We start from the raw sequence: 26,826 nt of genomic DNA, 5'->3' as shown, positions 1-26,826 counted from the left end.
CATAACACCATCTGTGAGGGAATTACTACATCATCAGGCCCCTCATACACCACCTGTGAGGGAATTACTACATCATCAGGCCCCTTATAACACCATCTGTGAGGGAATTACTACACCACGTCAAGCCCCTCATAACAACACCTGTGAGGGAACTACTACTCCACGTGATGCCCCTCATAACGCCATCTGTGAGGGAGTTACTACACAACGTGTCTGCTGTTCAACACCTCAGCTCACATGATCTACGTGACCTCCGCTGTAAACATTAATCTGTATGTTCACTGTATGTTCCTTCACCTTTCTCTAATGAAGGCTTTTGTTAAACCACCAATGTATGTAATAAGTCATTTATGTCCAATGTATATTTTCAGCCTTCGGGCTGCAGAACTTTTTAAATAACCCGTTTATTATTATTATTATACATATATATATTACATATTAGTTATTACACACACACACACACACACACACACCATACATACACACACCATACACATACACACACCATACACACATACACACACACACACACACACACACCATGCACACACCATACAAACAAACATACACACACCATATACACACACACACACACACACCATGCACACACACACCATGCACACTCACACACACACACACCATGCACACACACACCATGCACACACACACACACACACCCACACACACACACACACACAGACACGGAGACATACACAACACTCATGCCAAACACAGCATACTGTCTTCTGGAAGCCGATAATTCTGACACATTCCTGGTGTTGATGGAACAAATTCGGGAATGTTTGGCACAAAATCTCTCCCATCACTACAAAACACAAAAGAAAATTTTTTACTGTCTTGGTGTAGTGTATAGTAGTAGCAGGTGGTGATTCAGGGTCACTTACTTGGGTACTATCACAGTCACTTGCCTGGGTACTGGGCGCAGATATTGTTTGTGTTGGTGCGTCATCTGGTGTAGAGCGGCTCTGCCAAAATTCCTCCTCCTGTGAGGAATTACTTATATCTTCATCATTTGGTTCCCACTCACTGTCACCACTAACTGCCTCAATCCTACCCAACTCTTAATCAGTTTTTTTAGCAGAAAGGCTTTTCTTTCTTCTATGTTTTTTTTTTCTCATGATGGCATGGACTCTGTTGATGGTTGTAAAATTGCTGCGCTATCACCGTTACGCTCCCTACTGGCTACCATAAGGTCAGAAGGAGGAGCAGAAGTCGTGTCTCCTTCCTCTATGACTGTTTGTATCAGACTGAGGCATACTCCACAATGATTGGCTCAGCTGCTGGGTATTCAGCTCAGGGGGTTGCTAAGAAGACACTTGGCAGACTAAGTGTAAAAACTTTCACCCTGGACATTTAAAAAATGTCTTAGTCATATTACTACACCTAGCGGTTGTCCTAAGATCATCATATCTTAATCCCCCACCCGTTAGTTTAGGGTGTTTACTTATAAGGTGATATAAGCTGAGGTGCCTAATCAGGTAATCACCTTGTATATACTGGGTAGCTATTGGATTAATGTATGTGTTTCTTGTCTGCCTTTTCTCTGTAACTTGGTGTTTGTATGTACAGTCCACTAGTTTAGCGATGGTACTTATATGAGTGAAAAAAAAATTCTGTTTACAGTTTGGTCAGTTGATTTTGTCAATATGAAGAGACAAAAGAACAGCTTAATACTTCAAGTGATGCTAATAATGTACCGTGTTACTAGTGTTTAATTCTGATTATAGGAATAAATCATTTGGTGCTGACAATACAATACAGTACTTATTTTAATAATGATTGTGTCAACATAATTTTTTGTTTACTAAATACATGAATACTGTATTGTATTTGAGTCTTCCACTCTTAAAGCGTGTTGGCAGCTGATACTTTGATGAAAATTACGCCTTATGTCATATTGCTGTTTTTAGTGCAAGAAGTTATCTTAATAAATTGATACAATATGTATTTTTTCAGTGTTACTCCTCCAAATTTGACCGCTGAGAACTGGCCAGCTCCTGGAGAGGAGAAGTCACCTGCCCCAAGCAACAGAACCTTTTTCGAGAGCAAAGAATTGATGGAGGAAAAAGAGTACCAGGAGAACATGACAAGGAAGCCAGTGCCTCGCACAGTCACAGCCACAGGGAGGGAACATCAATCTAACTCATACAATAATAACTACACTGGGCAGCAAGGTTATGGGAGAGAGGAAGGGGGACAGAGAGCTTATGGGAACTATCAAAGGGACACAGAAAATAGAGATGGTGGCAGCAGACGAGACTATGATGGAAGTAGCAGTAGAGCAAACAATTCTCAGGACTGGAGTGGTCGGGGAGATAGAAATGGAAGGAGAGGAGGTCGAGGGGGTAGCAACTATAGAGGTGGAGGTGGCAGTAGGGGTGGAACTAGCAGTTACGGTAACAGCAACAGCTATGGTAGTGGAGATGGTGGTGGAAGTACTTATCGAAGTGATAGAGGGAATTATAGTGGTTATAGGGGTGGGAGAGGCAATAATACAAGTGGTTTTAGAGGGGATGGGGGCAACAGTAGTAATTACAGAGGTAGTTACAGGTCTACTGAAGGAAGCTCAAGTGGTTACAGGGGTGATGTAGGTAATTATAATGATTATCGGGGTGATGGAGGCAGTGGTAGAGGAAGCAGCACCCACTATGACAATAGTTATGATCAGTACAGCAACAGACAAGGAAATCAGTATACTAGTTATGACCGCAATCAGGGAGGCCGAGGTAGAGGTGATGAAACGGGTGGGAGAGGTGGAAACTGGAGTGCCGGCAGAGGAGCGGGTGGACTGCGAGCATCATCCGAGCACTCGGCAAAGGAACTGGAGATGATTCGAGAATTCCAGAAGAGTTTGGCCATATCTGGACATTACCAGCAGGAGTATGATAGCGGGGTTAGTCTTACATTGTGGCTTCTTGTTTTTTTGTTGTATTTGTTTGAGACTAAGTGGTTGTCACCCAACAAATTTGGGGAAATATTACAAAGGCTAGAAAAATAAAGCTAGTTTTCAAAATGTCAGGCACTAGAAAAAAGGAAATTTAATGTGATTTGCTCTGTGGTTGATAAATTACGATTATTCCTGAGTACCTGTATATGGATTCATATATATTGTATGATTTTCTTTCAGTCTAATTATCGTGGAAGATATGATGGGAGTGGAGATAGCAATGCTGGCTTTTCTGGTAAGGATTACCCTTAATATAATTGAGTAATAACTTAAAGATTGTTTATTGAGTGAATAATGGTCCAAACACAGATTGACTGAGGGAAAGAATAGTGTGGGACCAGGAGAGGAAGGGGATAAGTGGATCAAATGTTTGTGTGAAGGAGTATGAATGAAAATTTTCCAAAGAATGGGAAGAGTTTGTTTATAGCATTATGGATTTGGAAATATATAATTATGGAAGAATTGATAGAAAAAACAATATGGGATGAACAGGCAATTGTTGTATGTTACTGAAAGTATATTGAGAAGAAGAGATCTGGTTCCCGGTGTATGTAGAGTTTAGTCATGTATTTGTAATGTCACAATGTTAAGTCAATTATAACATAGATTTAATAGTGAGAGATGTGAAAGCAAGAGTGAGGGAGAGGGAGAGAGGTGAAAGCAAGAGTGAGGGAGAGGGAGAGAGGTGAAAGCATGGGTGAGAGGGAAGGAGAGAGGTGAAACCAAGAATGAGGGAGAGGGGTGCAGGCAACTTTTCATTTATACTGGACAGTGTCATTTCCTCTGAATGCACATTACCCCCGAGACAGGGCAAGCTCTGCCTTGGGGTTTTCTGGAAATGTATTTTACTAGTCAAGTAACTCTTCCACTTTGCCATAAATGGTCTTTCCAAACTTATATCTTTGTTTCTCTACAGGTACTTTGGAATTTCATCGTGGTGGCAGAAGCGTTGGGAGGAGAGGGGGGCGGGGTGGTTATTACTGAGGCCATCTTTTTGTCACCTGTAATATTAGTTCAGTTATAAGGGAATACTGCTACAGAGTCTGTAGAAATCTTAATAAGTGTCCACTTTAACTTTCTAGAACCACAAGCTACAGGAGAAACCATTTTGACAGGCTGAAATTACCCCCTCTCAAAACACTAAGTCTTATGTAGCTATATCAGATAATCACTGCCACACCAAATAAAATGTGTCCAAGATTAGTGCAATAAAGAATTGCAGCACCATGATGCTTCTTTAGATTATGAGACATTTTAAATTGTATCTGTGTCATAGGACTACTTTTGTGACAATTATAATTACTTTCTACAGTAACTGCTGCAATTGAACACTTCCTCTCTGTCACAAGTACTCTAATGCCATACCCAGTGACTTTATGGGCAATTTGAATCTAGTTTCCCGGTTCCTTAAATTTCAGTTCTAAAGATTTCTGCCAGGTAAGTTGCAGTGAAAAACTCAGCCCTGAAAGTTTGTGTAATGCATATTTTCCTTGGGAAGAGCCCCAAACCTCCCCCTCACTGACCCATGTTTGACTTAATGACTTATTGTATAGTGTTGCAGGATGTGGCCCAATAAGCTGTGCCTCAAAGACTCATCCCCTTTGACTCATTGTAAAATTTGATATAAAGTATACACAACTTGAATAGTTATCACCGGTATTCTGTTTATACACAAGGATGAAAGTTAAATAATATAACTTTGGGAATTCTAAACTTTACCTTTGTTTGGGAACATTTAGAAGCACAGTTTTGTGTGCTATTTGTACAAAGGATTAATTGTGAATTTTTTTCTGAATGAGATCTTATAACCGTGTTGGTAATGAACAGAAAGTGATTTCCAAGTGTTTAGGAACAGTGGTACTTTTTGGTGTGTCTGAGGAGATTTGATAAAATAGTACTGTATTCTAATGTGTGTTTGTATTATAATACCTATGATAATTTAAGCTGACAAGAATATGTGAAGAAAAAAAGTAATTAAAAAAAAGAAAAAATGTTTGGCATGTAGTCAAGTAGACATACAGTAAAACCCTATAATTCAAAATAATAGGGGCTCTAGCCCTTACGAATTATGAGATTTTACGAAATAAGAGGGACACTTTTTCCAGAGGGAAAAAACAATAAACAGTGGTACTTTTCCAGTATCTGTCCAAGGCAAAACTCAAACATTTCTCAGTACAGTATCCTCTGTACCAGATTTAGATTCTTGATCCAGGGTTATTAGGCATATTGGCTGAAACACTGGACAATGATGGGAAAACAAGTGGAAAAAAGCTTACGCTGTAAACCGTAGACGTATACTGTACTGTACTTCACAACTGACCAACGTGAATTGATGGGCAGTCGGCGGTCGCATCCCATGGCGACATGTGCGTTATATATATTCATAAATGACTCATAATTCAAAATTTTACCAAATATTATGAAAAATGTAATATATATCGTAATATTTTAAAATGTCTCTTATATTTTGAAATTTTACCAAATATGAAATTTGTAATATATATTTTGTAATAGCAAAACATTACAAATTATGATTGATTTCAAATTAGAGGGGCACGAGTTATGGGATTCTACTGTAGTGAAGAAACACATTGTGCAGTGTTGAGTTAATTATTTATACAGATTAATAAGAAATGTGGAATATAATATTTATGTATCTTAAGGTAAACTGCAGGTATTCTGATAAAATAACTACTAGCCAATTTATTATAACTTTTGTGCTTTACTACTTGAGGCTGCAAGAGAATAGTGTGTTAACGTATCATAGAAACTCATAGTACTGTATCTTTAAAAAATTACTTAAATAGGTCTGAAGGAAGCATGAATGCTCTATTCTTATTCTGACTTCTTTTTCTTATGGCTGTAAGGATTTAAAGTTTATTCTTGGGCATGTCCCATGTGCAAGCGTCCTGCAGCATCGATTGACCACGCGAGTAAACGCTCTACCTTGGTGTAGCGGACAAACATATGTGTTTTCTTTGATGTGTCCCACGTAGACGCATGAAGCGTTCGCAAGTGACCAGGAAGCGGGATCTAGATGCGAGACCTGGCAGCAGCGATCAATATTTTGTTTGCTACTTCCTCAGTCACGCGAGTCCTCGTATTCTCCAAAGCTAAAGAAGGTTAATCGATCATTTTCCACTACCCGGTATTTACAGCTTGATCCTGCCAAGATATAAGCCTTGTGGACTATTAAAGTAGCTGAAAAAAGTTTTTCTCATATTCTATGCAGAAGAATGTAATGCATTGTTTATTCTAGAAGGTGCTGTGTTATTCCCAACTGTTCATTCTTGAATTGCAAGACTTTACATCCAGACCCTCTGTGTCAATGATGATATTATGGAAAAGTGAAGCACACTTTACAATGTCAACAGCAGTATCTACTTTTGTTTCAGTAGCTTTATTTAAAATTATCCATTTACTTGTACAAGTTTCAAATGCATACTCTACTACATGCCTGGCATGTGACAATCTGTAATTATTTTTTTCTTTGTTCAGAGCATTCCTAGAATAGGGTTTTAACAAATATACACAGAGTAGATAGGCCTTTTCCCCAATCAGAATACATTCTCGTATACTCGTGAACCTTATTTGGATCTTGACAAAGTTCTTTGTTGGGATGGTGAAATTTGCCTACTTCCATCCTCCTGTGATATATGGGATGTTCTTTCCTAGGAACCTCTGCAGGTACAATGCATTGAAAAGCATTATTTTCTTAAAGTACCAGCATACGTCTGCGCTGCATAGATGGTATATTTTACTCTGGCAGGTGGGACACAGGTCGCTTTGGAAAGTAGGTCGCACGTCTACGCCCTGGTTGCTCGATGCCGCAGGACATAGCCTTATTTGTACTTTTTTTTTTATACCTTTGCTTTGCCTATTCAGTGTGTTTGTACTTGTCAACATATGCACAGGAATATGTTCATCTGAGATATTGTTTAAGGTTTCTGTTCATGTTGAAGTGTAGATATACCTTTAGTCTTTTATTTGGTTCATAACTGTAATGTACTCACACCTTACATTTCTAATTCTTCCTTGCATATTTCAGTTACTTCAAGCATTTTTAAACTACTGTATTCTGAATTTTTTACTCATTTTTATAAACTACATATGTATTTTATAGGCCAAAGGGTCATCACCAAGAGACATGTGAGGTAAATGTTTCTCTTATCAAAAAATTTCTGGGAACACAAAATGGAATGATAGATGATATTAGCTTCCTGAGGTTCAGTGTTTGTACCCATAAATATGTTATAATCATGACTGAGATTTAAATTGTTCTTAGATACTTACTGCAGTGCAATGGTCTTCTGATTTTTTCCTATTATTGAAATGGATAATTGAAGTTAATTTATAAAAGAGAAGAATACTTTCTATGTAGCTAATGTATAGGAATTGAAAGTCATTATTGAAATATAATTAATGGGCATAGATTACAACAATAAAAAATACACTCTTTAATATTACTATATACTATTAGAGAGTTTTTTTAATTTATTGATAAATTCTTTTAAATCAGTGTACACTTTCAGTGCCTGTCAAACTGTGGATGCATTACTTGCCTCGGATGGTCAGATAGGATCATCAAGAACCTGAGTGTTTGTATAGAATTTATGTTTATGTTATACAGTAGACTCATAGTTCAACGGGCTCCCACTGCAGTCAAAGATGAAATAGAAGGTTAAAAACCACAAGTTTATTTAGTATTATGACATTATAAATATTTTAAAATTAAAAATATAATGGACTTGTGAACAACTGATAATCTTAATTTGGGGGGAGAGAAAGTGAAGGCTGCACGAAGTTTAGTAAATTGCCTCCCAAAGAACAAGTAAATAAGGGCTAAGTGGTTAAATAGTAGAATCTGAGTCATGTCATTAGATACATTTAAATTGAAGGACAGGTAACCAAGTCAGGTAACTGAGAGTCTACTGTATTGATGAGCTTGTGTTCACTTCATGGTAAATGCAAAGAAGCTATTATTGGTGGCTAATGCTCTGCCATGCATATCAGTATTATGTAAGTTTATTGTCACTTAAGTTGAGAATACAAGCAGTTCTATGTGGATACTTCTGTTTGTTAACTTAAACCTTTCCTGTCACTCCTTTCCACATTTGCTGTGCATCACTGTCCCATACTGTTTCACCTCTACCCTATTTTTTCTCTACTGTCCTATGTGCTTTACCACTCCTAAGAATGGGATTTAAATACAGTGGGGTCTCATTTTACGTGGGTCTCGTGTGCGCGGTTATTACTTATGCGATTGGTTGAAATGTAACCATAGTTATAACATACGCAGACAGTCATGGGTAGCGCGGGTAGCAGTATAGCATTAATTATAGATATTTTGCTTATTTACGTTAATTAAAAAAAATGGGCTTTGGGTCACTTTAAATTACCGAAAAATCCAGTGCTTAACAGATGGTGGGTCCTGGCAACATTGTTAGGGAGAGCAGGATCAGCTGATAACATTCTGTACTGTAAACAAGAGACCACAATAGCTCATCTGGGATTGGGTGTTGGATTTTGCAGGGAAATTTAATTATTTTTTGATAATGTTTTATTAACCCGGCACCAAATGAACCGAAATAATATGGGAATTATGGCAAAATTTGCATGCTGTTTTTATAAAGGAATCATGGGGTGCTGAACAGGAGGTGCTGAGTTGTCCTCCCTCCTCTGCCACCCTTCACTGACACACCCAAATGTAGTTTTGTATCTTAATATAATTCATATTTTATTCTTATTTTTCATTCATCTTAACCCTTAAGCCCTGGGTTTGGGTGCTGCTGGCAGTAACCCCCCCCCCCAGCGGGGATAAATCGAGAACAAAAATCAACTTTTCCAAAAATAATAATAAAAAATAAAAAAATAAAAAAAAATAAAGTAAAATGGCGAGAAAATAAGCAGACATTCTGGAACGTCACCCAGGGCCTAAGTGTCAAGGGGAGCGTCTGGTCTAGATCGCTGAAAAACGAAAAAAAAATATATGTGTATATATATATTAAATGTGAAAAAATTCCTGAGCAAAAGTGTTGCCGATGGCCATTTGCAGACTGAGTTTTATAGCGATATTCGTAATATTTATGTAGTCAAGTTTGATTTAACCCCCCTCCATACCCGTTTTCCACGTCCCCTTGGGTAAACATGAATGATCGTGGTAAAATATTTCCCTCCCAAAAATATGGAGTAAATAGCCCAAAAAAGACTTTAGAAATACACTTCAGGCAACTCTCTTCCTCTCTAGTGAGTAGAGGGAAGCAGGACAGAAGTTTAGTCAGTAAGTCCCAGGCCTTGTCAAGGAGAAATGGCATATACTCTGCTGCACAGCACATCTTACCACACTTGTACTACTGTACCAGGCTTCTCTCCTTGAATATCAGGCTGGCATGTGATTCAAAACGTAAAAGACAACTAAAGGAAACACGTGCCAAGAGTATTGCTGAATCCAAGAGGAGTAAATAAGAAAATATTGCTAAAACTGACAATGGCAACAGCATCTCAGGAGACACCCCTCCCCTCAATCTCATGTAAAGAATTTAAGTAGAGTTCAGTTGGAGATGTAAAAAAACAAAAAACAAAACAAGATATTACATGTAAAATCAGCTCAGAATGAGCACTTACACAGGGGAGAAATGTTGAGAAACTTTATTGGCCTGTATCTCAAAATGAACTTTTCAAACACTCGGATTGGAATTTCTCTGCCAGTTTTTGACCACTTTTAATGAAACAAAAACTCAGTACAGGAAGAACCTTTCCTCAACATTGGAAACTACGGTTTCCAATTTTTTTCTATCTTGTAAGATTTTTTGGGGTTGAATATTTTATCTCGATATTTTGACGAAAATTTTACCAAACTTGAAAAATTTATATCCCTAAAACCAAAGACAAAGGCAAATATATCACCCTCTAATATTCAATGACAGTACTAGATCTCTTAGCAGTATCAATTTCAGGCAAAGTAGAAAGAAGTAATGGAGAAATACTACCTTGAAAATTTAGAAAAAGCCCAACCAATAATTAGGCAATGGGGAACTAAGTAACCAATCACTGATCACTTTTACATTAATTCATAATTTTTACTACGTACTATAGTAAGCAAACAGCCTTGAGTTGCCAGCTGTCTCCAGCAGTGTTCGAAGAATCTTGACCGAGACTGTACATATGATCTTTGACTGATGACAGGAATATCATAACAATCAACCAAAATTTAAAGCACCTACACCAGACTCCCCTCTTAAACTGTTTCATAATATATTAGGAACCGCACATTTATTTCAGATTCATTCTGAATTCAAATTGTTTATTTATTAAAAATAAAAATAAGCTGAAATCCGAATTAACAAGGGTACAGTGTACTGTATATTACTTTTGTCTTTATTTAAGACATCTTCAGGTCATGAGACCCACTAATTCCCCACCCTGACAATGGGTCAGTAATAATTTAGACCGCTAATCCCTCAAACCACCTTCACCACAAATGAGAGAAGTTTATATACAATGGGTGACTGGATATTACATGAGAGAATGAGGTAAAATTTACTTTTTCCCACAGACATAATGTTTCTTCCTTCTCTCTACTATATTTATTCTCTACACTTTTTTCTCTCTATTTTTCTATTTATTTCTTAACATGATTTCTCATACCTTATCTTTTATTCTTGTTCTTGTTTATTTAAACAATTGCAGAGGGTATAGATAAGAGGTGGAAGAGGGTGGCAGAAGCAGGGTGGGAGGGCTCATGTGGTCACCCCCCCCCCCCTCCCACACACACACATACAAGGATTGTTTGTGGGGGACAAAAAGTGACCATAACAACCCTCACTCCCCCTACCACACCCTGCCTCTACCTCCCATTTACACCCTCTGCAATTGTTTAAGTAAATAAGAACAAGACTAAGGCATAAGGTGTGAGAAATCATGTTAAGAAATAAAAAGGAAAAAAAATAGAGACAAGGTTCACTTGATCTTTCCCCCTTGTACCCGAGTATATGTGCCTGGCTGTTGCCTCATTCACCACTGTTATTACGTATTCATTATTATATTCTTGTATGATAATATGATCAGCCTATTATAGTGTATGTTTCATCATAAATAATGTAACATACAGTACAGTGGTCCCTCGGTTAACGAGCGCCTCGTTTAACGAGATTTCGGTTAACGATTTACCTTCCGTAAGATTCTTAACTTCGGTTAACGAGCAATCCCTCGATTAACGAGTTTTTTACGAGCCGACTTCAACATGTTTTCACTTGCATTTGGCGGTCCACCAGCTGTAGTATTAGTTCGCCAATACAGTAATCGGTTTTAGGGCTTAAATTCCTTACTATTTTAGTAAATATCAAGAAGTTTATACTATTCAATAATTTTAAAAGTTTAATATTAACTTTTTTTAGTCATTTTAACAATTATTGAACATAAAATTGAAAGTAAAGAAACTATTTTCTGGCATGCCATCCAGCCTGTTAACACACCAGACAGGCGTTAGTCTCTCTGTTTTCAGTGGAGGTAACATCTTGCTTGAGACTCTCTTCAACTAAATGCTTTTTTTCTGTGTTTCCAAGCAAATTATTGGTCATTTTGAAATATATTTTACATATTGACAATATATAATGCAGTGCAGTGTTGATTTAAAGAAAATAATCTTGAATTACACCAAGAGAACTAAAATTTTATGGGTGAAATGGTGCCATGGGGTGACTTCTCTTCCACCCCAATGCCTTCTCTTCTTCCTTCTCCTCCACTCCCATTCTAATTCCCATCATCATCCAGGAGCCTTCTACATACACACCTCAAAGTAAGTGTACTTTTCTACCTTTTTTGTTGAATTTAGGCAATTTTCGGTGAGCTGGAACCAATTACCCAAAAACCCATTGAAACAATGGTTTCAGTTAACGAGTTTTTCGGTTAACGAGCAACCTGCTGGAACGGATTGTGCTCGTTAACCGAGGGACCACTGTATAGTATTAAATAATAGAACAAAATACAATATATAATTTGACTTCAAAATAGACAACAAGCTAAATAAGTGTTGGTAGTGTGACAGTACCAGAGCAGACCAAGGGATGCATAACCCAGCACCATGTGAGACAAGTTCTTAGTCACATTGAAGAACTCAAGAATACTTTAATAAGCGCTGAGCCCAGCTTGCAACACAAGTGACGAGCCCAGTGCACAGTTAGACAGTTTGGTGGGACCCTACAGGCATCGTTACCAGGAGTTTAAACACCACCAACAAGCTCTCATCACCACCTATTTTACACCTCAACAATTCAGGGAGAATCAAAGGATGATGATCCTGCCACTCTGGAGATTGGTGATGAAGCTGAAGTTGCTTTACAAGTGTTTGCAGTTGAATTTGAAGGCTTTGAATATGACTAGCCTTCATCCCCCTGCCTGGACCCCCATTGTCTTCCAGAGCTTCCCACACCTCCACTATTTGGTGGAGACGGTAAAGTATTGCATAATTAACTTCATGACTTTCTTAAAATATTTATTTAATAATGTACAGTAGATACAGTTAAGTTGGTTACCCAAAGTCATTCTAGAGTAAAGCTCTGGTGAGTCCAGTAGAATATAGCAATTTTAACACGCGTTACAGGGCATCATCGCTTGTGCATGTTTCTGATGTGTGGACGTGTATCAATATGATACTGTATACCCATGCAAAATGAAACCCCACTGTACAGTATAGAGATATGTACTGTTAACTGTATCGTAACAACAATTACCCATCAAAACAATAATCAGATTCTGGCCAGTTATAAGCCAATCTTCACATGGGGATACATAAGGAAAATCACTGAATTTTATAAATTTATATGTAATGCTAGAAATTAAGTTGAAAAATTTAAGTACGTGTACAATACAGTGATATCTCCGTTAGCCAGAACAGTTGGTGCAGAGCACTTCTGGGAATTAAAGATTTCTGGGTAACGTGACGACTCTCTTAAATTCGGAAAAAAAATCCCTCATCCCCGGAATTTTCCAGAATTTTCTGGCTAACGGAAAAATTATTTCGGAAGTTCCAGAAATTGCCCATTAGATCATCTCTCAAACCTGGAAAAGTATCCCCCATCCCTGGAATTTTCCGGGTACTGTACCGGAAAAATTTTCTTGGAATTTCCAGAAAATGTGCCCCTCGGAAAATCGTTTCCAAAGCTGGAATTTTCGGGAAAATTTCAGCTTTGGGAACGTTTTTCGAGAAAATTTCAATTCTAGCTATTAGAGAGTTCCGGGTTTGAGGGATTCCGGCTAATGAAGATATTGTATTACTATATTCTGATACGCAATGAATGAAATTTTACTATGTAGAGAATTAATTTATTTTGAATTATGAACTGGAAAAATTCATTGATTTTGATTTATAAGTGATACATGCTTTTACCCTCTTAACACTCTCAGGCACCGTGATGCATCTCAAGTGTCCATTATATTGGCACGAACGTGAAAATCATGTCACTTAAGAGAAAAATATTTATAAAAATTAAAGTACTGTAAATCCAATTGACTTGAGATTCTGTTGCATCATTCCTGTAGGCCTCCTCTCTCACTAATTAGCTACGTGGCAACTGTCCATAGAGTGATGCCAATTAAACATTAGTGTTCTCCCAGCAAGCAAGCTAAAAGGTGGAGTGACTGAACCCTTTAAAAATATATCCTGCTCTCCATCACACACACCCGGGTTATCCATTGTGCAGTAATAATTGCCTGTAAAGTGTTTGTAAGTATTTATAAAGAGTTCGTTTATTAAATTTTATAATACATTATTTTACTTACAGCATTCAAATTTGTGACCGTCATTGTGTGAAAAGGGGGGAATAATGTCCTTCTGTGGAGACAATAAACATCTAAGCTATCAGTAAAAGTAATGAAAAGTGTTGTGAAATCTTTTAAAAGTGTGTATATTAAGTACTGTATTTCTATCGTTAATTTACGATATTTCACTTGTTCAAACTTTCAAGCATCACGTGTGTGAACTGTGTAATAAATTACCGCCTGTGGATATGATAAATGTCTGAGCATCTACCATCACTCTGAAAGGTTTTATAATATTGGTATAATATTACAAACATGTATTACAGGTATTATATACTATGTTACACTCCAGTATGAATAACAGAACAGTATACAACATTGAGATGAAATTGTTTTTGTCTAAAATTGTTAACAGGCAAACTATATACAGTATCAGCAAAATTCTAAAACCACCATAACATACCTAGACACTTACACTAACCAATATTATATTAAAAAATATATAAAAATAATGGTGAGAAGTAAAAACAGAGTGAGCAGTTTTGGAAAAGGTTCTAGATATTCATATTTTTTTTCATTTTTCCAGCTTTGTTATAATTTACCAAGATTTTTTATTATTTCAAGAATATAAGGCGAATATATATATATATATATATATATATATATATATATATATATATATATATATATATATATATATATATATATATATATATATATATATATATATATATATATATATATATATATATATTTTTTTTTTTTTTTTTTTTCTAACACCTATTGTCCTTACTTGCTAAAATACAAGTTGATTGTATTGAAAAATGTAATGCATGACTTAACATCAAAATTATTTATTTTTCACTTTTTTCTAGTTTTATGTGAAAGAGCAATTAATTGTAAATAGAATAACGTAAGTTTAATATGGAAAAAATTAACCGGTTTACTAAAATCCTATCTCAAGAAAAAAAAGAAAGTCACAACTAGCCCGTGCATCGGAAGGGTACCTACCGTATATTACGGCATATAAGACGCACCTCTTTGTTTGAAAATTGGATAAAAAAATCACCCTGCGTCCTACATGTGAAGTTGCAGTCTACCATAAGGTAATGAATCTCCCAGTTGCACTTTCCAGTAGGCTAAATTCTACCTAACCCAACTCCAGAATTGAAAATATGTTATTGCTTACTTAAACACATTATTATTTTTAATTAATTATAAAATTATTATTGTAAATATAAAAGCTTGATTTATAACTGCTGTACTGATGATGATAACCTGAGACAATTAACTCTTCAGAAGTAACCATTTCTGAACTCTTACAACCATTACAATCTATTAATACCATACCTGCAACATTTATTTTTTGATATACAAATACAGTACTTGATACATATGAAGATTTACAGATAACTTTCTTTTCACATTTGCATCTGTTAACATCGCTGGCAGCATTGTAGCCAGGTTAGACTCGTCACTGTAACTACCAGGCTACTGGGCCAAGCTGTGAGGTTATGGTTGTTTATCAACTTTCTTTTTTTTTTTATTCAGTTACACTCTCACACCATCCTACATACATATTGTGAAAAAATAAAATAAATAATTTTCCTGGGGACAAACACATAAAGGGAATATACTGTACATTTCTTTGCACATGAGTAGTTGGCTCAGTGGGGGAGCGGGAGGATGGCCCGTCAGTTGGTGGGGAGGAAAGCGTTGCTAGGGAATCGGTGAAGGTGGCATCTCTGTTGCTATGGTGAACTGGGAGTACAGATGTATATATGCAAATGGCAACTGTGTTAAACTTTCATTTGGCTTTTATTTACTGGTTTGGCAATACTTGTACTGTACTTTTTGTTGTAATTTATTTATTAGTATTATTTTTATTTATTCCTTACATTTATTGGTATTATATATATTATTAAAAAAATATATATACCTACAGGAGGAAAATACACACAAAAGTTTTTTCTAAATACTCACTGCTAAAATGGGGGATGTGTCTTATATGGCCGTCCGTCTTTTATGCCATAAAATAGGTAGTTGCTACATATAAGGCGTCTCCATGTGTTAATCACATTTAATTTATGTCGGCATGTAATCCTGTGAAGCCTCCTCTATGTACCGTCATCCAAAGATGCACCGACTCCACCCAGGCACTCGCACTCGCAATTTTACCTAGCAATACTTGAAGTAGGGCTGTATGTAATGGGGATTGTGATTTGTGGATCTATTTTTGGCTGTATCACTTTCAGGTTAAATACTGTATTAAACAATCCAAAGGTAGCATTTCTATAATAATAAACTGTTGATTAAGATCATGACAAGTTTCCAAATGTTCATATATTTGCTTAAATAATGAAGAAAATCTTATTGATGAATTGGCAATGCAACTATAACCAGGACTACCACAAGAGTCTCACATCAAATTTCAAGAATACATGTTCCACATTTAATCTTGAGTGTTTCATGAAAGAATTAATTGTCTTATTAATTGTCTTTACAATGTGAGCATTATATGACTATTATATAATTTGATGTAAGTTAGAGGGCAGACACTGTGTGATAGACTCATCTGACATAATAATGGCATGTGGTATCCCTGCACCAGCACCCCATAGATCACCAAGGTAAAATTGTGAGTATGAGAACCAGGGTGGGGTCGATGCATCTTTGGTTGACTGTGCATCAGGCTTCCTGCACAATTCTTCAACTGTGTGATTGATTACTTTTATCTTTTCCTCTGTCTGAGGCCTCTTTTGTAGGCACTGTATTGTACTCCAAAATCATTTCACTCGTATCATAAATCATAATGGTATTTAATTAGGATCTCACAAACATTAGGAACCCCTTGATTATTCCACATGACAAACACCCTAATATTACCACCCCCACTCATTTAGTTTTAGGGTGTTTGATCATAAAATTATTAATGTGCTTATATACTTTCACATAACTGTGTCATTTGAGCTTTTACTTTTTCTTTAAAAATGCCTAATTATCTAATGTTAATTTTTGTGTACCAGCCATCAATTTTTTCTTAGACCATAAACCCTTAAATTTATGTGAGTTATATCTTAAAGTGTAGCAAAGTTGCATAATAATGAATAGATTATGTTATGGGAAAATATGGGCTAAGGTTCAGAAATTGCCAAGACCATCTATTACTGGAAGTTTTACTCCATATTTACAGTATTTACTCCTTATATAACATGTTTTTTATACTTAAATGCAAAATTAAACATAATGATTTATTAATGTCTTTCTGTGACGGGTTAGTAAATATGTTCAATATGACACCCAACAGTTCCTGCTGCTTCCCACACTTCTTGTCATTTTTCTGTATAGGATGTCTGATAGGTCATGGTCCATAGGAAAATTAATTATCTATCTTTTCTTTTTTGGGTGAGGGGATCATAGCAAATAAATAAAGATGGACACTAGAAGAAACAGTTGGTTTAATATTCATATACGGAAAGGCAGATATTACACAAAGGAATTAGTTGACATCATCCATATGCTTGGGTGTTTTAAATAAAATTATTTTGCAACTGAATGGTGTGTAGAAGCTGGCTTTCTATACATGAATTTTAAACTAATTATATCATCTAGCATTAATTTCTGTCATCTGCATGCATTTGTTATTCCTTCACCTGAATTAGAATTTTTTTGTATAAATGTACAGTACAGCATATGTAATAGACCAAACAAAATGAAAAATTAATTTATGCTTAAAAAATGGTAAGTTTGGATGAGAGAACATTGGGCAAGGGACCAGCCAGCAGTTTACCTCACACTATACATTCTCTCCACAATTAACAACTATGTACTTATTCCTCTATAAGTTTCCAATGATTGTGGATTTTTATTTTTATACAGTAAAATCAATAGTGTACTAGATAAGATTGAATATAGATTAGGTTGTACTTGACGATGAGAAATATCTGCACCCCTCACCATGGGAGATGTGATAAAGAAATAAATATAATAAATATATCAAGGTCTGTCATTCATTTGTGGTGGTTTGAGTTCCATAATAACATGCAATAAAAGGGTTTATCATCTGCTCTTCCTATTTCCTGTTTGTTTATTTTTTCTTTTTGCTTCATTTCTTGCAAAATCACTACTGTAGTTAGTAATCTTTGTTTTTGTTCAATCCAGAATGTGACGGCTAGCTTTATACCTAGGTATGTAAATGCCTACAATAGTTTTGTATTTTAGCTGTTTCAGTTTATTGTGCAAAAGCATCTCTTAGTATTGACTGGCTATTTTTGTTGACTTTAATAGTGTTTGATGATAAATATTATTACTGCACAACTTGTTTACTTTTAGATCTTCATAATACAGTACTGTTCTGTAATATGTTATGTGAATATCATTATGTTTAAAGTGATTATTAATAGTAAAATACGTACTACAGTACTGTAAATAGGGTTAGCAATATAAACATAATATGCTCAAGTAAGTTTGTGCATAATAAATTTATCAGTACTGCATATTAAATAGTACTTATAATGCTTTTTGTTTATAATGACTATACTGTAATTTTATTATATAGTACTATCTAAACGCTGTTTAGTACAGCACCTGTACAGTACTATAGTGCGCATTTTTCCAGCTGAGAAGAGATGCCCCTCCCCCTCCTCAAGAGTTACAGCTGATTGGTTGTTGCAAATCTGTCCAATTTCGTCCTGAAGTAATAATGTATTTCTAAATGAGTTTATTCATAATTGTTGGGATGACCGTTTCTGACGAGAATGATATTTAGCTAAATTATAAAAAGATACATACACTCATTATTTCAAACATGAGCACATAGGAAGTTTATCAAAAATCTTATACATGTATTAGTACTTATTTTTACCAAGCTGGGAGAAAATGCACTAGTATTTTAGTAACATTTGACAACAGCATTATTGTCCATATTATTAGATATTGTTATTACAAATTTTGTAGTGGGCACAAAGCCAGTTAAGCTGTTACATCAAGGGCCTTCAGGGTTAAGTTATTCCCCCTTGCCAGAGTGGTTGCACTCCTCAACACTGTACAATATGGAGCAAAAGATTTTTTTTCCTTTTCATATACAGTACTGTATCTATATCTTCCAACACCGAACTTTCATAACATTATAATCATGTACAGAAATCTAAATTGCTGTACTGACTATTAGGGGAGTATAGAAAGTGACATGGAGAGGTCTTGGTGTAGTGGGCCCTAAGGTAGTTCACTAGACAAGCTTTGCCGGCTTGTAGCATTTTTGTACAATTTTCTAACCTCTTATACTATACCAATTTTATTTATTATTTTTATAACTTTCACTCATCAAGGCTTGAATCATAGTTGTTATAACTGCTATGGAAAAATACAGAAATTAATAGACTGTGCTTCCAATGGTTTGTTGACTTAAAAAGTGTAAATTATGAAGGTTACATTAACTTTATGTAGCCAATTCCTTATTACTGATAACATTTACACCTGACTTTGTTAATTAATAAATAAATACAAAACTTGCTTGCTTATACTTTTTCCCTTATTAGGGGATGTGTTAGTGGAATGGATCTCGCAGGTCACTTAATGGTGACCTGTACGTATACTGTACCACAAAATGTAATGAAATTTATGCTGGAGAATAATGATATTGTACACAGATAGATACAACAAATATTCACAAATTATTATTTTTTTTCAAGTATACTTAGATGACCAATGCTAAAATATATGAGAATGACTACAAAAGTATAATCTATACACAGCACTTATTTTGATAAGATAGAAAAATATGAAATGTTTTAGATAAGATTGTCTTATTAATTATAACTAGAATGAATAGTTATTTCTTGTCTATAACTTTAAAAAATATTTTCTAATTTTTTAGTTAAAACTCCCCAGAACTGAGACCAGTGCTGAATTTACAAAGGGGTTGCTTGGGCCATGGCCCCTGGCCCCAAAGATACAAGGGGCTCTTTAAAAAAAATTCATGTACTGTATTATAAAAATGTAATATTTCACCATAATTTTGTGTACCAAATCTATGGTGACCCCTCCAAGCACAACCTTATATTCTGATATCTGTATCATTATGAAAAATGCCAGTTACACAAATGTTGAAATGTAAGTGTCAGGATCGATAATAGTGTGTGTGGGGGTGTGTACCTTTCTAAAAACCAGTTTTTGTGATATAGTCAGAGTGCGACTTCTAGCTTTCATCTTCTTGCCTGACGAATCAGCTGTAAAAACGCACAAAGAAGGCTCCACTAATTTGTGTTGTAATAGCTGAAATACTAATTGTCACGAGGATTTTATATAGGGTATTTATACATCTTAGCACAGCGAGGAAATCGAGTGACTTTTATTTTGTTTATGTGTCTCAGATATTGTGTTTGGGACAATTTTTTATACAGTCTGGTCAGCATGGTGACCACAGCTTGTCTTCTATTATGAAGACAATAGATCATTAGTGACTAATATCCTCTGCTTTCAAGTCAGTGAATGACGTTGTTTTTCGCCCTTCCGGGCTTGTCTTCACTGAAAGAATATATATATATATACAGTGGGGTATGCTATAACGAACGGATCCTACTACGAATATTCCTATAACGAACGGTTTTACCTATAAAATTGAGAATGCTATAACGAACGAAACTCCTACAACGAACGCGGATGAATACCGGACTATTTCGCCTGGCGCATGAATATTGTTGTACCGCGACCCACAACAAGAGCGTCAGGCGCCATCTTTGTCTCATTGTGTAGCCAGTGCACCACTGTTATTGTTGAAATTTCGTCTTTTGATGTGGAAATTCGCGTCATTTGTATAACTATTTTGTTATACAAGTATACAATTGTAACAATGAGTCGTCCAAAGCGAGTGAGAAAGCTAATAACCCTTGAAACTAAGAAAGAAATTATAAAGAAACGTGAGAATGGAAGAAGCATTGCGAAACTTAGTGATGAATATGGGATGGCTAAATCGACTATATGTACGATTTTGAAGAATAAAGGAGAGTTAAAAACTGTGCAAGTGGCTAAGGGAATCTTTAGACTTAGCAAAGCAAGGTGTAATGTGATTGAAGAGATGGAAAATTTACTCTTAGTGTGGATAAAGGAGAAAGAAATGGCAGGTGGTAACATTAGTGAAGCTATAATTTGTGAGAAGGCTAAACAATTGTTTGAGGACCTTAAAGCCAAGACTCCCAGTGGAAGTGATAGTGATGTGCCAGTGTTTAGGGGTACCTGCATGCTGAATAACACTAAGGTAAGATAAAGTACCGTATTTTTTACATTTTCCACAGAATTTTTTCAGTGTTAAGCGGTTGTATTTGGGGGCCTGGAACGGATTAATCCTATAACGAACGAATGCTATAACGAACGAGGTTCTGGAACCAATTACGTTCGTTATAGCATACTCCACTGTATATATATATATATATATATATATATATATATATATATATATATATATATATATATATATATATATATATATATATATATATATATATATATATATATATACATACATACATACATACATACATACATACATACATACACATACATACATACATACATACATACATACATACATACATACATACATATTACATACATACATATATATATATATATATATATATATATATATATATATATATATATATATATATATATATATATATATATATATATACAGTTACCCACTTAACGCTGTTTTTACTTTTTATCATATACGTGTTGCGCACAGAGCTGAACTTTCACTTAACACGGATTTTTTCCACATATACGCGGTGAGTGTCCAGCTGGAGACGCTATTTTTAGATTTGCCCCACCCGCCACCCTGCCTGACTGCCTGTTTTAGCTCTTAAAATTCATACAAATTACCCGGCCAGAATATAATTTACATTGCTGGAATTCTTATAATTTGGTGATCATTTTGAATATAAACATCATATATTTTGCATTAGACATACAAATTTTAGATAAAATGTTTACTCTTGAGTAAATATGTTATCTTTTGTGCAAAATATATGACATTTATATTCAAAATATTCCTGGTCTTACAAGGAATCCAGCAATGTCAATTATATTATCCTAACTTTAGTTTGAGGTATTATTTAATACAAAAAAGTTAAGTATTCTGGTTTTCCCACACATCTCCTTGGGACGGTTGGTGGGGGGTGGGGGGGAGGGAGGGACCGACCGACCATCTGTTACCCTGTGAAGAATATTTTTTTTTTTTTATTAACTGAAGATATTTGTTTTAGCTCATAAAATTCATACAAATTACCCGGTCAGAATATAATTTACATTGCTGGAATTCTTATAATTTGATGATCATTTTGAATATAAACATCATATATTTAGCATTAGACATACAAATTTTAGATAAAATTTTTAATCTGAGTAAGTATGTTATCTTTTGTGCAAAATATATGACATTTATGTTCAAAATATTCCTGGTCTTACAAGGAATCCAGCAATGTCAATTATATTATCCTAACTTTAATCTGAGGTATTATTTAATACAAAATGTTAAAATTTATTTTTTTCACCCCACATCTCTTGAAGGGACGATTGGTGGGGGGTGGGGGGGGAGGGTTGGGACTGACCGCGCGGTTGGAAGAGGGGGGAGGCAAGGTGGGGTACTTTGATTGACAGATAGTGTCCTGAAGATTTTTTTTTTTATATTAACAAGATATTTGTTTTAGCTCATAAAATTCATACAAATTACCCGGTCAGAATATAATTTACATTGCTGGAATTCTTATAATTTGGTGATCATTTTGAATATAAACATCATATATTTTGCATTAGACATACAAATTTTAGATAAAATTTTTTCTCTGGGTAACTATGTTATCTTTTGTGCAAAATATATGACATTTATATTCAAAATATTCCTGGTCTTACAAGGAATCCAGCAATGTCAATTGTATTATCCTAACTTTAGTTTGAGGTATTATTTATTAAAATTTAGTGGTTTTCTCCCAAAAAAATTTCAGAGAGGAAGAGCCGCAGTGTAGTGTGAGAGGGAGGAGCTGGAGTCCAATAAATGGACATTAAACTACATCGTATTTCTCATTTTAGACACTATTGTGTGTATGCTCATCAGTAATTAAGATGCTGTTTTTGCCGCCAACATAAGTTATGTAGCCTGTGAGTCAAATGGGCTTATTGGTTAATCCCAGCGTTCTGCTGTTCACTTAACGCCGATTTCGCCTTTAACATGGGGTCCTCTGCCTTATTGGACCGTAAAGTATTAAGTAAGTGCTGCAACTGTATATATATATATATAGTTAGCATATATATATATATATATATATGTATATATATATATATATATATATATATATATATATATACATATATATATATATATATATATATATATATATATATATATATATATATATATATATATATATATATATATATATATATATATATATATATATATATATATATATATATATATATATATATATATATATACAGTGAACCCTCACGCGTAAAGTGAACAACATAACATATGGGATTAATTGAAATAGAGATCGGGCCGACCCCCAAACTCCACTTTTTCCCGACACAATACGTACGTTTTACTAAAAATAACATCTTAACTTTATGATGGTATTCACACACACATAATATAGAAGGGAACAATCAATAAGAGAATAATATACTGAAGGTCAGGTTAGAAAAAAACAAGGTTGGGGTTAACACTTACGTTAGTAGAAGAGATGGGTCGGCGTAGGGGAATGGAGGCTGGTTCCGAGACAGAGGGCAGGCTACTGGCCCTCAAGTAAGTCTTCATCGCTGTCATCCACACTTACTAGTGCCTCCCTGACAAATCCCTCTCTGTCTCTGTCACTATCACTGGCTTGGGCTGGCTGTAGTGGGTTGCGGGTGAAGAACTCGGTTATGCTTTGCTGACGGCTGGTGTTTATGTTGTCGTGATAAACCTTCATGTAGGACTGCTTAGTCTGCAACAGCTGGGTAGTAAAGATTTCATACCTGTTAACGTCAGGGTCGTCGGAAAGGAGGAGCTTGACTTTCTCAATACACTCAATGGCACCCCTTACATTACTATGGGATAACTGGCGTTCTTGGGATGACGCACCACCTGCCTCTTCACTGACGTCATCATCATCTCCCATCTCGTCGGTAGTCACATCAGGATCCCTTATCACCTCCAGGATGTCGTCGTTGGTGGTCTCGGAGAAGCCTGCAGCTGAAACACTGTGCAGCTTCTCTGGTAAGGTCCACTGCTACTGCAACAGTCTGAACCTCACCAGTCACAGATTTACTCTGCCTCCCACCTGGAATACCTTGCAACACATGTCTCCATGCGTGACGAACAGTTGCTCCAAACAGCTGATCCCATGCCTCCACCAAGAAGTGCACAGCTTTCTTGACGTTGAATATTCTCCAAAATTGTCTCACAAGTACTTCTTTCTCTGCCAACTGTTGTTCCTCGTCGTCTTCGCTCTTACTATCAGTGTCGGTGTCACTCAGGTTACACAACTCTTCCTTGGTGTTGGTGTAGTCGTTCAGGAGCTTGAATTTCTTGGCAGAGAATGCAGCTTTTACATTACAGATCAATTCTTGGTCCATGGGCTGTATTATAGATGTAGTGTTGGGAGGAAGGAAGACCACTTTTATGTTGGGGTGACGATCTAACAGTAGGGGCAAGTGTCCTGGTGCGTTGTCAAGCAGCAACAAAATCTTGAATGGAACATTGTGTTGCTCACAGAATTTCTTAACGTCAGGAACGAAACAGTCGTCAAACCAGGAGAGGGACAGAGTAGAGAACATCCACGCCTTACGTGCGGTTAGCCAGTGGACATTTAGCTTGGTCATGTCCATGCTCTTGTAGGCATGCGGCTTGCGTGCTGTGTGGATCACCGATAACTTGAGCTTACAGGTACCGGAGGCATTGGTGGTAAACAGGACGGTGATGCGTTCCTTCTGCAACTTCCGGCCCCGACACTTGCTGGCATTCTTCACAACGAAGGTCTTGGAAGGTAGCTTTTTCCAAAAAAGACCAGATTCGTCCATGTTAAACACCTGGTTGTCGGTGTACTGTCCTTCCTCCATAATCTCACGTAAAAACGGAGGAAATTCCCTAGCCGCAACACGGTCAGCACTAGCTTCTTCACCACCAATATTGGTGATCTCGTTCCTCTTCTTAAACCTCTGTAACCACCCAGAGGAAGCATCAAAGGGTTTGGGCTCTGCAATTCTCATCTTTTGTGTCACTGCAGCATACAGTTCACGTGCGTACTCCTTAACTGAGCGCGTGTCCACTGCCATGTTCTGTCGCGCCTGACGAACCAAGTAGCTCACAAGTAATTTTAACATCTTGAGAAGCACCTGGTTGTGGCAATACTTGATCATAGAAGCACCTGTAGACTTTGTGATGTTCATGTGCTCCTTTATCTTGGCTGCATCCTTCTTAATTGTCCTAATCGTAGACTCGTTAACACCATGCTGGCGCGCGAGATCAACCTCTCTTTTTCCTTTCTCCAACTCTTGTATGATCTTATATTTAATTTCGTAGCTTAAGGAACGTCGTGTCTTCTTTGGCTTAGGGCGGCTGGGTCCAGGTAATGCAAGGTTTCTTTGTGGTGGTGGTGGTGGTCCGGTGGAAGCCATTCTTATGGAACAGTGGATATCGATATACACGGTGTAGCCGGGAGGGGTGTAACTGTCGCGGGTAGGTCAAGGGGCTTGAACGCTCCCGAGGCGGGCCACGTCATAGTACATTAAACCAATCACAGCTAGCGGGGAGGGAGGTAAGGATGCTTGGCCCAATCACAGTCCGATATGTCATATGACGTCACCGATAACGCAACAAAGACATACACTGCGCAACCTACTCGCGCCGCTTACACAACATGGCGGAGGGCGGGAGAGATGGCGGGAGGTTTGGATCAAAAAATGGCGCGGCGCGAGAGGACCGCTAGCCGCTTTCCGCGTAAAAGGGTACACACACCGCGGAAAGTGAGCATTCCGTGTTCGGCAGGGTACAGCGTAAATGTGGAAACGCGTAAAGTGAAACCGCGTAAAGCGAGGGTTTACTGCGTATATATATATATATATATATATATATATATATATATATATATATATATATATATATATATATATATATATATATATATATATATATATATATATATATATATATATATATATATATATACACATATATATATACATATATATATATATATATACATACATACATACGTACATACTTACACACAGACAGTTTTTCACGGTTTCACTTTCCGCGATTTCTCATTTACCATTTACGCGGTACCTTGCCAGAACCGGACTTTCACTTTCCGCGGTGGTGCATCTACTCATATATACGCGGTGAAGTATAATTTTTTTTAATTTTTTTTATTTAGCTCATAAAATTCATACAAATTACTCGACCAGAATATAATTTACATTGCTGGAATTCTTACAATATGATGATCATTTTGAATATAAACATCATGGATTTTGCATTAGACATACAAATTTTAGATCTAATGTAATAATTTGGTTTACACAAAGCAAATATTTTATCTTTTGTGCAAAATATATGAAGTTTACATTCAAAATATTCCCTGACCTGCAAGGAATCCAGAAATGTCAATTATATTATCCTAACTTTAGTCTGAGGTATTATTTATTACTAAACGTTAAAATCTAGTGTTTTCACCCAAACATTTCTCAGAGAGGTAGGAGCTAGTGAGCTGGGAAGAGGGGGGGGGGGATTTGAGTCCATTATTTGAATGGACATTAACCTGGCGACTGTATTTCTCTTAAATATTAATTGTGTGAGCATACCATCATAAAATTTAGATGTTATTTTTACTACAACATAGGTATTGTGTCGGAAAAAGTGGAGTTTGGGGGTCGGGCCAGTCTCTATTGGAATTAATCCCATATGTTCTGTTGTTCACTTTTCCAGGTACTGTGGGTTCAACTGACCGCGTAAATCGGGTATACTATATATATATATATATATATATATATATATATATATATATATATATATATATATATATATATATATATATATATATATATATATATACATATAT

At 36.1% G+C, this 26,826-nt stretch overlaps 1 protein-coding gene across 1 annotated transcript in view; it reads left to right on the top strand.

Annotated features, from left to right (window-relative positions):
* The window catches only part of LOC121870495 (protein qua-1-like), a 113,860-nt gene extending 104,306 nt beyond the window's left edge, over window positions 1-9,554 (top strand). The window contains exons 11-13 of the mRNA XM_042372330.1: window positions 1,978-2,914; window positions 3,149-3,203; window positions 3,885-9,554. Coding sequence (XP_042228264.1) covers window positions 1,978-2,914; window positions 3,149-3,203; window positions 3,885-3,952 — 1,060 coding nt within the window. The 3' untranslated portion in view covers window positions 3,953-9,554. The remainder of the gene's footprint in view (window positions 1-1,977; window positions 2,915-3,148; window positions 3,204-3,884) is intronic.
* The last annotated feature ends 17,272 nt before the right edge of the window (window positions 9,555-26,826 follow it).

Source organism: Homarus americanus, unplaced genomic scaffold (assembly GCF_018991925.1).
Source record: "Homarus americanus isolate GMGI-L3 unplaced genomic scaffold, GMGI_Hamer_2.0 scaffold32583, whole genome shotgun sequence".
Classification (NCBI taxonomy): domain Eukaryota; kingdom Metazoa; phylum Arthropoda; class Malacostraca; order Decapoda; family Nephropidae; genus Homarus; species Homarus americanus.
The sequence above is the reverse complement of the archived record's forward strand: the minus strand, read 5'-3'. Positions and strand labels throughout refer to the sequence as shown.